Consider the following 12,436-nt stretch of genomic DNA (forward strand, 5'->3'; position numbering starts at 1 on the left):
TAGACTTCTGGTAGTAGACTTCCAGTAGTAGACTTCCAGTAGTAGACATCTAGTAGTAAACTTCTAGTAGTAGACATCTAGTAGTAGACTTCTAGTAGTAGACTTCTAGTAGTAGACTTCCAGTAGTAGACTTCTAGTAGTAGACTTCCAGTAGTAGACATCTAGCAGTATACTTCTAGTAGTAGACTGCCAGTAGTAGACTTCTAGTAGTAGACTTCTGATATATTGTAGTTCCAGACCCAGCTGCCAACAGCGTGACGGAACGTCTCCTGGTGTGTGTCAAAGCTGGGGAACCAGTAGGAGGATCACTGCCTTTTCCTACAACGTCATTCTGGAGTATGGAGATGGTCTGCGCAGGGATACAGAGATATTGAACACGAGACACTACAGGGGCCTGCGCTGTTTCCCCTTCACTGGTCAAGTGTGGGATTTGGGCAAACGTTTCAACTGCTACTTCAGACCAAGCTTCGATTAGGCTTTCCTCTAGGTTCTGGTGTTGTACAGGGGTGTTGTAACAGAATCCGTGTTCTGTTAAAAGTGGAACATTATACAGTGCAGGGGTGTTGTAACCGAATCGGTGTGGTGTTAGAAGTAGGTCCCGCCCCCACAGGAAGTGGCTCCATCCTCCAGCAGCGAGAGATACAGGAATCTGAGACAGGGTTAGTCGGTCGGTCACTTCAGTGACTTGGCAGGAGGAAGCCCCTTTTCCTGTTGTTCCTGTAACCTTGTGCTGTAACCTCAGGTTCGCGAGGCGGGGAGCATGTTTGAGGAAAGATGGGCATCAGGCCTTTTTGTTGCAATGAGAGTTGACACTGGCCAGGTGTACTGTTAGAATGGAATGGAGTAGGAGTCCCATCTGAAAGGGATGGTGAAGGAAATCATTTTAGCCCCGTATAGTATGTTTGACCAACGGGAAGTCAGAATGCTAACGTGTTATTGAAACAGGAAGTGTTTTGATACCAGAGAATGTTAGCTGTTCTGTGGATGGACTTTAGAGAATGTGCTGTTGTCATCCCACACTTCTCTGCAGCTACATTTAAAACACACATTCAATCAGTCACACACATATGTTTGCTGGTTCTAGGTCTATTTAATGCTTTATATTGTTACTGATGAACTAACGCTGGCTCTCTCTCCCCTCTCTCTGGTCCAGGTCTGTTTCTGATCCTGGGTCTGATGCTATACCCTGCAGGCTGGGGTTCAGACAAGGTGCAGCTGTACTGTGGTCAGGACGCGGCTCCCTACCGGTCGGGGCTGTGCACCATGGGCTGGGCCTTCTACACAGCCATGGGGGGCACCGTGCTCACCTTCGTCTGTGCTGTGTTCTCCGCCCAGGCCGAGATCGCCACGTCCTCAGACAAGGTGCAGGAGGAGATTGAGGAGGGCAAGAGCCTTATCTGCCTGCTCTGAGGCTGACGAGGAGGATTGTCACGTCCTACCCCCCTCGTCTCCACTCTGGGGCCCAGCTGTCAATCAAACGGAGCCCCCCCCCCCCCCTCCCCCATATTGTTTACCACTAAGACTGACTCTCTGACCTTTGACCCTGTATTGTTGTTATTGTTGATGTGGGAGAAATCTACAGTGCCAAGCTTTTCACAAACGTGTGTTTCAGTGTATTTCCTCTCTCCGCCACCAGAGGTGCTGTCTGTCTGTGTTCTGTGTGTTATTATTTGTAATGTGTGCCAGTACCAGCTACCCTGACACCAGTAAGTTTGTATTGTAAATAAGTGTGCATATACTGTACATAGTGATGATGATGATCTGAGAATGGTGGTCCTCTCAGCTCTGTTCAGGCTGTGTTTTAAATGATGTCACTCTCGCCTTGAATCCTGGTGTGATGATGTCACGACCTGAAGATCCGCCTACCTGGTGCTAGTCAACTGTAATAACGTAAAATCCCAGATAGAAGTTGCCCCTGGCTACAGATCTAGGATCAGATTTCCCAACCCCAAATCATAACCTGAACCTAATGGGGAGGATCAAATAACATCTGACCCTGGACCAGCGGTTAGAGGGAACTTCTGCCAGCGCCAACTTAAGCCAGGTGTGAGTAAATTTACAAGGGAACCACTACTCAGTCCAGTAAACTACTCTCAGACATGGCCTTAGTTTAGCATGGAATCGTGATGTCCTTAAAGCTTACAGAATGTACTGTCAATTGAAATGACCAATGTATGTCTTCTTGGACCCTTGAAATGTATTGATGGGACACCTACACCAGCCATGGTTCACACGGACTGTATGAGCCTGCTAAGAGAGAGCTGTGGTGTGTTTGTGTGTGTGTGTGTTTGTTATTGTGTGTGAGAGACTGTGCTTGGTTCCTTTTTCAAATATTGAGATGATTTTGCCTGGACCCCCCCCCATCTCTGATGATCCTAGCCCGGTCTCGTTGAGGTCCTCCTCAGCCGACTCCCTATAATCTATGGACAAAGACTTGGACAACAACACACAAGTATTCATATGAGTGTCTTGTTTCAGGGAGGACTCTTATTCCTGCGACACCAAGGGAGGACTGTTATTCCGGCAACACCAGCCACAGCGCTGGAGAGAAACTGTTGAAATGTGTGTTGTTGAATGGTCATCCCACTTTCCCAGCACCTCGGTCCGTCTCTGCCAAACCAATAAAAACAGAAAGAGAAAGAAAAGATGTCCTGGGTTTTTCTCCAGCAAAGTTCATATCTGTGGGGCTCTCTCTAATGTAATGTGTGGAAGGATGGGTGAGGGAGGGAGGGAGGGAAATAAGTGGTGTTCACTCACTATCGCCAGCTATAACTTACCCCTCACCACACTCCAGACCGCCAGTGTGTATGTGCATGAGTCACCCCCCCCCCCCTCACCCATGCACGCACGCAGCGCGCAAACACACACACACACACAGAGCAGTTGATGACTTCCAGATTGGACAGCGTTTCCATGTCACTTGACAAATTTCCCTGTTCCTCCAGAGGGCTGTAGTATGAGACGCCAAGCCCCTCGTCTACTGTCAGCAAGTCAGTTTAGCCTGGTTTTACCCCTCTATTGACTGAGACGAAGAGAAAGAGAGAGTCGATACTTATTTAATTTTGTGTGGGGGAGGTAACCTGATAACAGAGTTATGAAGGCAGCGCTGCTTCCTTATTAAGCCATAATGAGTGTAACACAAGGTGACCCCTGACCCCAGAGTGTTGCTGACTCAGTACTGTCGGTCAGTAGGTGGGGATTAGAATAGGACCTTTAGAAACGGCCTTCTAAGATCTGGAGAATCACAGACCGATAAGAATAACAAAATGACACACACAAACAAACTCTCTTCCCACACATCATGTGTTTGCCCTACTGGTCTTGATAGGAGAACAGTGAAAAAGGAGCTGTGTGTGTGTGTGGTCTGAATAAGAGCATCCCTGTTGGCTGCCATGTCGCTCATCGTGTTCACACACACACACACACACACACACACACACACACACACACACACACACACACACACACACACACACACACACACACACACACACACACACACACACACACACACACACACACACACACACACACACACACACACACACACACACACACACACACACACACACACACACACACACACACACACACACACACACACACACACACACACACACACACACACACACACACACACACACACACACACACACACACACACACACACACACACACACACACACACACACACACACACACACACACACACACACACACACACACACACACACACACACACCACACAAAAATCTCTAAGAGGATTTGTTCAATGTTGAGTTTGTTTAAATCAGTTCAGATGAATAAACACTGCCATCTTCTGGCCGTCTGGATAAATAACAGCAGGAAAATCATTCAAATCAACTGGGTGAGACAGGAAATGGCACTGGACCTATCATTTGAATGAACAAAAGACAAAGACAACCGTTTAATTCACATCTCTTACTACAAATGGGTCCACATAACAAACAATAAACATGCAATAAACATGCATGACTTAAGAATCCTTTACTGAAAATATACTAACTGGAAACAATGGAAGGACTCTTTGGTCAGTAAGACATCTACAATGAACATTGTGGGATAAATACATCGTGATTCTTTCTAAATTGTCTCTCCTTTAACCTTTTAACAAAGGAGTTGTCTTTTCCAACCGACCCTTCCTCCTGTTACCCTCCCCTCCCTCTCTTCCTTCTACTCCTGCTACCTTTCCCCCTAAATGTGAGCTACTTCTCAGACTAGTTATGTAGACCTCTTCTAAAGAAACCCCCACTAAGATCACTCAGTCGGTCTCAGTTCCTTTCATCTCTCTGGGATGAAGGTAAAAAAATAGAAGGGAAGAAAACGGAGGAACTGCCTACTTACCACACACAGCTTGAATCAACGCTGTTTCCACGTCCGTCCAACGGAATGACGTTGAACCGACATGGAATAGACGTTGAATTGACGTCTTGTCCCCAGTGGGTGTGGTCACATAAGCTCCCACTTTGCTGCTACATTGTGGGATAAATCCAGTGTGATATTCTCTCTACCTTTTCTCCTCTCTAACCCCTCAATGAAAGAGTAGTCTCATTCGCTCTATCATTTGTTCTGTCTCCCCCTCTCCTTCCTCTCGTCTGCCTCTTACCTCCCCCTCCATCTCCCAGGTGTCTGTGTGCTTCTTGGCAAGTAGACCTCCAAAACGTTAAAGTCATCTCTCAGTCTCTCCCTCACTATGTCTTTATCCATCTTTCTCCTTCATCTCTCGATTCTCCTCCTCCGTCTGGCTGCTCAACTCCCTCAGCATCTTTGTCTGTGAGATCATGACGTTCCTCTGTAACTCAGGTCAAACTATCTTCACCACTGCTTCAACTCTGGCCTCTCCTTCATATGCTCAATCTCCTGCCTGTGTCTCTCCTCCCTCCTCTCATTCTCTCTCTCTCTCAATCTCCCCAGATTTCTCCATTCCCTCCCACCTATCAGACTCTAGCTCTTTCTCCAGCTCTCTTTTCTTCTCCTCATTCCTCTCTTCTTTCACCTGTCTCTCCAGTAGAGTGGTTACTTCGCCGTGTGTTCTGATACCTCCCTCAAGCTCCTGGATCACTCCCTCTATCTACTTGAGAGAGTCACGCATCTCTCTCAAAACTCTCTCTGTTGTCTCTCTCTGCTCCTTCTATTTCTTCTCCTCTCCCCCTCTGGATCTTTCCCTCCATGTCTCTTACCTGGGCCTCTGCCTCCTGGTAGGTTTCAACTTCTGTAGAATCTCTCTCTGTTTCCCACCACTGTCTCCTCTACCTGCTCCAGTAGCTCTGAGACCTGAGTGCCGAGGGCCCTGTCCTTAATGTTGAGGACATGGTACCTGCTCCAGCAGCTCTGAGACCTGAGTGCCAAGGGCCCTGTCCTTAATGTTGAGGACATGGTACCTGCTCCAGCAGCTCTGGGACCTGAGTGCCAAGGGCCCTGTCCTTAATGTTGAGGACATGGTACCTGCTCCAGCAGCTCTGGGACCTGAGTGCCAAGGGCCCTGTCCTTAATGTTGAGGACATGGTACCTGCTCCAGCAGCTCTGGGACCTGAGTGCCAAGGGCCATGTCCTTAATGTTGAGGACATGGTACCTGCTCCAGCAGCTCTGGGACCTGAGTGCCAAGGGCCCTGTCCTTAATGTTGAGGACATGATACCTGCTCCAGCAGCTCTGAGACCTGAGTGCCAAGGGCCCTGTCGTTAATGTTGAGGACATGATACCTGCTCCAGCAGCTCTGGGACCTGAGTGCCAAGAGCCCTGTCCTTAATGTTGAGGACATGGTACCTGCTCCAGCAGCTCTGGGACCTGAGTGCCAAGGGCCATGTCCTTAATGTTGAGGACATGGTACCTGCTCCAGCAGCTCTGGGACCTGAGTGCCAAGGGCCCTGTCCTTAATGTTGAGGACATGATACCTGCTCCAGCAGCTCTGAGACCTGAGTGCCAAGGGCCCTGTCGTTAATGTTGAGGACATGGTACCTGATCCCACACTTCTATACAAGCTGCTGGATGTCCCTGACTCCCTGCTTGGAGAAACTCCACAATGCTCTGCTCTTTCAGGTCATCAAGCATGGGTGAATAGAATCACAGTGCTTTCCCAACAACCCTCCCCAAACAGCTCCTCCATTCTCTCCAGCACCCCTCTATCGTCTCCTTTGGAGTGCTCCACTGGTAGGAACAGAAGGAAGGTGTGGGATACTGTATACTGGTTGTTGGGGTGGGATTTGCATGAGGTGTGTGTGTGTGGGGGGGGGGGGGTCTGTGAGTGGCTTTTGATCATCAGTATCGGATTCCTCATGTCTTGCTCATTGTTAGGAATAATTATTGTCCAAATCGGTAGGTTAGGTACAATATTTATTGAAGGTTATATGAACGCTTTAAATAAAAATGGCCAATTGGGGGTCAGAGATCAAACTATGTTTCAACAAAATTATTTTTCAGAAATGCTCATCTCATCTGTTTCTAACTACAGAAAGGATTTTTAGAACAATCTGAGATGGTGGTTGTCAGAAATCCTCTTTCTTGTGCTTTTTTTTGTTTTAGGGGGGAATGACGCTGCAGTTGGACTCTACTTGGCTGTTCGAGTCCTGCAGGTCCTTTCCCAGTGAATCCACTTGTCTCTTACTCTTCTCCACCTCTCTGGTAGTGTCCTCCAGTAGTCCCTCTTCCTCTCTGACTCGCTGGGTTACAGTCCATTCAGAAAGTACTCAGACCCCTTGACTTTTTCAAAATGCTGTTACATTACAGCCTTATTCTAAAATGTATTCAATCTACACACAATACCCCATAACGACAAAGCAAAAACAGGTTGCTTGAATTTTTAGCAAATGTATTAAAATAAAAAACTGAAACATCACATTTACATAAGCATTCAGACCCTTCACTCAGTACTTTGTTGAAGCACCTTTTGGCAGCGATTACAGCCTCGAGTCTTCTTGGGTATGGTGCTACAAGCTTGGCACACCTGTATTTGGGGAGTTTCTCCCCTTCTTCCCTGCAGATCCTCGCAAGCTCTGTCAGGTTGGATGGGGAGCGTTGTGGCACAGCTATTTTCAGGTCCCTGCAGAGATGTTGAATCGGGTTCAAGTCCGGGCTCTGGCTGGGCCACTTCAGAGACCTGTCCCAAAGCCGCTCCTGCATCATATTGGAATGTGTTCATCACGTTTATTAATGTTGTACATCAAGGGAAAGGGATGTGAGCAGTCTCAGAATGACTGAATGTTTCACAAAGCCTCTACTTCTCTATGGCATCATACTGCAACACTGGTCTGTTCTTTGTCTTGTGTTATTGGTTATCAATAATCAGAACAGACATATGTACGTTGTTACTCACCATATAACCTGGCTAATCGTTCCGTTATCCAAGATGGAGATCCACGAATCATGATCATGTAAAACAGAATGCAGGCTATTAGTTATCATTGTTACACTCGGTAAATCCCATTTCTGATGTATTACATCATTCGATCAAATTGGAATGACTGTTCATCAAATTCACTACTAATTTGCATCAAGGGAAAGGGACGTAAGCCCTGCGACGGTAAGCAGTCAGTGTTACTGAAATGCTTCATACTCGGACATACTCGGACATCAAGCTAAATCCACGCTGATTCTCTATTCATCTTGAAGTGTTTAACGCTGAGTTCTAAGGCAGAGATTGTGTTGGAGGAGGCGGGGCTATGTAAATGCAGGACAATTTATTTGAGATATGTATCATAAACGGAACATTTGGGAAGAGTGCTGATAAGTGTAGAGTACTCAGGAGCCTTGAAGAATTCATGCACTCACTGCTGTTTACAAGGCCACTAGTTCTGTATGGTATCAGATTGAAACACTCTGGTCTGCTATCGGTTTTGTCTTATTGGTTGTCAATAAACAAAGCAGCCAAATGAGTAATCACTCACCAAAGTCCAATCGTGATCCTTCATTGTCCAAGATGGAGAGCCATGAGTAATGATAATGAAAAAAATTGAACGTATTAGTTATTACAGTACCTTCAAATCATTGATTATCCAATCAAATTCCAGGATGATGTGATATGAATCAAAGGGGTTACGAGTGTTCATCACATTCATTACTAATCAGAATCATGGGACGTGACCAGTTACGCTGGAATGGTTCAAACGCTTTAGGGTTAGGACATCAAGCTCAAAGCTCAGAGTGATTGTCATATGCATTACTGCTAGTTGATAGTCAGAATCCATCTAGTCCAATCTCTAACTCCTACTACAAACTCCTAACTACATGAGGAAGTAGCCGTGTGCTGTACAGGGAAACAGACTGGTTGTTATTGTTGCTTAGGTGTATATTAACATGTACTGTATTTACAGAGCCCTTACCACTAGCAACCTCTAAACCCACTGCAGCCTCCTCCTTCTGTTCTCCATGGACAACCTGACATCTGTACCTTCCTACGTCTGACCTCCTGAAGTCTCTCAGCCTCAGGGACACGTTGCCTCCCTCCAGCTCCGGCGTGATCAGACTGACTCTGCCCTCGTAGCCAACGCTCTCTGTCACCTGGCCATTCTTATACAGGTAAATGCACTCTGTCCCCTTAAACCACCTGATCGTCATGACTACCGCACTGGTTTTGGGGGAGAGGTGACAGTGGAGGGTGACATCATGACCAGGACCAACCCTCTCGTTGTCTTCAGCGGTGGTAAGTTGAAAGTCATCTGTTCAGTGCGAGAGAAAACATTTCTGGCTTAATGTCATCATCTTTGTCAGGTGCACAAATACTATCAGTACATTCATGCAAAAAAATTGTTTAAATAGGCATAAAATGACAGGGACAATATTAACCTCTGAAATACAACAAGCTATCCCAGGCAGACATATTTATCTGACAGAAATTATAAATATAGGATAGCAGAACGTGAATGCTACTATGGGAATTGAAAGTAAATGTTTTGGAGGGAGAGGTCACTGTGGAGAGCGCAGCATCAACTCCTGATCTTAACAAGCACATTTCATCCAATGACATTTTTACACACAAATGAGAAATTCAACCTCAAACTCGTTTCCCTTCACATACTTGGTTTAGTATTTTTTTGTCAAGGAAATGTGTACGAACAGCTCAGAATGAATTCTAGCATGGTGTGACTTACTCTTTACTCTGGACATTTTACCTGCGATAAAAAGAGAAAACATTTATATTTAGACAATTCCACCATTTATTCACCAGACCCCTTTGCATGTAATTGTTCTCAAGCAAAATAGATACACACATCTATTCCTTTTTACCACCCAGCCCTAATGGTTTTAAAACAGGAGTGTTGTTGTGTCTCGTTTTCAACTAGAATATACTGAGATCTCTCCATACCTTTACAAGTCTTCACGTCCTCCACTTCAGAAGGAAAAAGATAGTTGATTTAAATCCAACAACACTGCCTCACTATTCATGAAAAAATATACTGCGCACAAACACATTTTACAGACATATATTCACCACCTTGTTTGTTGAATACTCTGCAGCTCAGGCCTATACAGGAAATCTACAGGCTTTCACCGAAACCAGATACAGCCTCATATAAAGTCCTTCTTCTCTTCTGTATCACACCTCCCTCCTCCATGCGTGTCCAATAGAGAACTGTAGATAACATGAAGGCGGTTATCAATGGAACTCCTGTACTTAGCATTTATAACCACATTATGATACTGTTGAGACCCATCAACGACTCGGAGCAATTCAGAGCAACATTCAGTCCAGTTCATTACGATCGGATATTAAAGTCTGATTGGTTCTGCAGGCTTGGCTCTGAACATTTGAGTTCCAAAGTGCATGATAATGCCAAAATGACCAACTCAACTGAGGACCAACTTTGATCATAGATCCCCCATTTCTAAACTTAACTGTTACCTGCTGTAAGCGATTGAGCAACATTTAGTGTGTGTGTGTTTTGTGACGGCAGCTCTGCTTCCTTATTAAGCCATAAAGAAGTGTAACACTAGGTGACCCCTGATGCCAGAGTGTTGCTGACGCAGTACTGTAGGTCAGTAGGTGTGGTTTAGGAGGTCAAATCAGGCCTTCTAAGACTCGGAGAATCACAGACAGAGATAGGAGTCCCAGAACGCACACGTGCGGCGCCAAGGAACATAAAGTACCATTTCTGTATCTAGGCACAGGTTAGACGGCATACGAACATAAAACTCTCTTCCCGGATTATCTTCCCACACAAGATGTGTTTGCACAACTGGTCTCGAGAACCGTAAAAGAGGAGCCATGAATGTTTGAGTGTGTGTGTGTATACCGGACAGAGAGGACACACATCCTAATGGGCTCCAGATTACCTTTATTCGTCCACTGGTTAGAAATGGAGCACAAGGTGATCACTGTGAGGTGGAACAGGAGTCCTTGCATGCAGTTTAGCACGAGGCAATGTGATCTCTCTGGTCATCTTTGTTTCTCTCTCTCATCGCTGTCATTGCCAAGTACCTCAACTCCATCAAGAGTTGAGTGCAGCCTACCGTTTTTGTATATATTTTTTAACCTCTGACCCCTTCAAGGCGTTATGCGTCTGCTCTTGCAGTCACCTTTGCAGGATGGCCACTCCTAGGCAGAGTAGCAACAGTGCTGAACTTTCTCCATTTATAGACCATTTGTCTTACCGTGGACTGATGAACATCAAGGCTTTTAGAGATACTTTTGTAACCCTTTCCAGCTTTACTGCAAGTCAACAATTCTTAATCTTAGGACTCCTGAGATCTCTTTTGTTCGAGGCTTGGTTTCACATCAGGCAATGCTTCTTGTGAACAGCAAACTAAAATTTTGTGAGTGTTTTTTCTAGGTCTCATTGATTGGACTCCAGGTTAGCTGACTTCTGACTCTAATTATATTTTGGAGAAGTCATTAGCCTTGGGGTTCACATACTTTTTACAACCTGCACTGTGAATGTTTAAATGATGTATTCAATATAGACAAGAAAAATACAATAATTTGTCTGTTATTAGTTTAAGCACACTATGTTTGTCTATTGTTGTGACTTAGATGAAGATCAGATCAAATTTGATGACCAATTTATGCAGAAATCCAGGTAATTCCAAAGGGTCACATACTTTATGTATGTATGTATGTAAATAAATATAAATAAATATTTACCCCCAAAATATATGGGGGATTGGAAATGATGCAGACAATTACATTGATGGAAGCTACGATCTATCTGTAATATTAAAGCTGATCCACCCCCTAAAATATATATATAAAATATAAAATAAAATGTACCTCTATTCGTGAGTTTTTTTGCACTGCTGGGATGGGTTATATAGGCTACACTGCATTACACACTGCAATGGCGTTCCCAACCATGCTGCCTGCTCTCCTCTTGCTTCTCTTGTACTACATTAGCTAAATATAAGGCTAATACGGCATTGAATGTATTACCTGAAAGAGGTAGTCTAGGACATATACTGTATTAAACTTTAACAGGATTACCTACTGTAGTAGGATGCCATTTGGATGGAATTGGTGGAGAGAAAGTAGGGCTGCGAGAGTGCACAGATTTAAAGCGATGATATTTGAGCGATAGGCTGTTTTAAAAAACTGCAGCTGCAATTTAAAATAATATATAATAATAATAATAATCTTTCCAAAAAAGTCAGATTGATACACAGTATGTAAATTAGACTGGCATTTAGTCCTTATACGACTGTATCATAGGCTACGCTGCAGCAGATGTAGACAGACCTACCTACCTGTCACTAGAAAAACAGTTACAATGACGACATGATAGGTCTACCTGCATTGTGAACTGCGCTCCATACTGAGGTGCGCCGTCTGTCCCCAGCCTGATCATTGATGATGTATCATGCAGATAGCGGAGAGGAGGGCATAGAGGAGCCAGATTTAGACGTGCATGTCATTTCAACAGTTCCGTTTTATGTCATGCTGTTCATATGTATCGTCATTTGCCGGTTTCTCAGTTGTTTTTTTCCTGGAAAATGGAGTGGGTTTGGGCGGGAAATCTTGGTAAATCTCTGTAACCCAGTTCCGCTACTCAACTCTAGTCTCCATGCACTCCTTAAATATCTGTGTCAGTGAAGAGCTTGGTGCGTTATGTGAAAAATCAGAGCTCGAATTGAGAGGGTATGTGAGGGAAGTGTGGCTTTTGTTACAGAAAATGGATACAGTCATAGGCCCCTTGTTAGTTTAGGAGTTTTGATCTATAACAAGGCTTTAGTGCACAATGCTTTATGCTAAAAACAAGCTGCAAATGATGATGATGATATTCAGAGGCTGCGCTGCAACCTCCTATAGGAGACACAACATTGACTTTGCTTGGGAAGTAGCCTAATGTGTGATTCTGTCACAATCAATTGATGTTAGACGTGTTAATAGGCAATTAAACAACCTACTGACTTTAAATCAGTCAGGAGCAAGCCAGGTAGCCAAGAAGAAACAAAAATGAATTATTATTTCAAGGCTGTAGCCTGCCATT

The 12,436-nt window shown here is 44.8% G+C and overlaps 2 protein-coding genes across 3 annotated transcripts in view; one reads left to right on the forward strand and one right to left on the reverse strand.

The window, feature by feature from the left end:
• LOC110509667 (LHFPL tetraspan subfamily member 2a protein) overlaps positions 1-2,645 on the forward strand; it is a 73,917-nt gene extending 71,272 nt beyond the window's left edge. For both annotated transcript variants that reach the window (XM_021590682.2, XM_021590684.2), the window contains one exon: positions 1,154-2,645. In XM_021590682.2, the coding sequence (XP_021446357.1) occupies positions 1,154-1,410 (257 nt within the window). In that variant the 3' untranslated portion in view covers positions 1,411-2,645. The remainder of the gene's footprint in view (positions 1-1,153) is intronic.
• A 3,418-nt stretch (positions 2,646-6,063) lies between these two features.
• LOC110509325 (butyrophilin-like protein 2) lies at positions 6,064-11,891 on the reverse strand. Its single transcript, XM_036967238.1, has 9 exons — positions 11,738-11,891; positions 9,451-9,588; positions 9,322-9,345; positions 9,107-9,127; positions 8,339-8,674; positions 7,904-7,921; positions 7,333-7,344; positions 7,044-7,133; positions 6,064-6,167 (listed from the first exon to the last, which is right to left on the reverse strand). The coding sequence occupies exons 4-9, from the start codon at positions 9,120-9,122 to the stop codon at positions 6,064-6,066; spliced, it is 576 nt and encodes a 191-aa protein (XP_036823133.1). The 5' UTR covers positions 9,123-9,127; positions 9,322-9,345; positions 9,451-9,588; positions 11,738-11,891.
• Positions 11,892-12,436: the final 545 nt, after the last annotated feature.

Source organism: Oncorhynchus mykiss, chromosome Y (assembly GCF_013265735.2).
Source record: "Oncorhynchus mykiss isolate Arlee chromosome Y, USDA_OmykA_1.1, whole genome shotgun sequence".
Lineage (NCBI taxonomy): Eukaryota > Metazoa > Chordata > Actinopteri > Salmoniformes > Salmonidae > Oncorhynchus > Oncorhynchus mykiss.

Bases quoted from the DNA above. Each gene is read 5' to 3' on its own strand.
- LOC110509325 (XM_036967238.1), bottom strand. The intron at 6,168-7,043 runs GTGCCACAACGC...TGTTCCTACCAG, and splicing joins GCAGGGACCTGAAAATAGCT to TGGAGCACTCCAAAGGAGAC.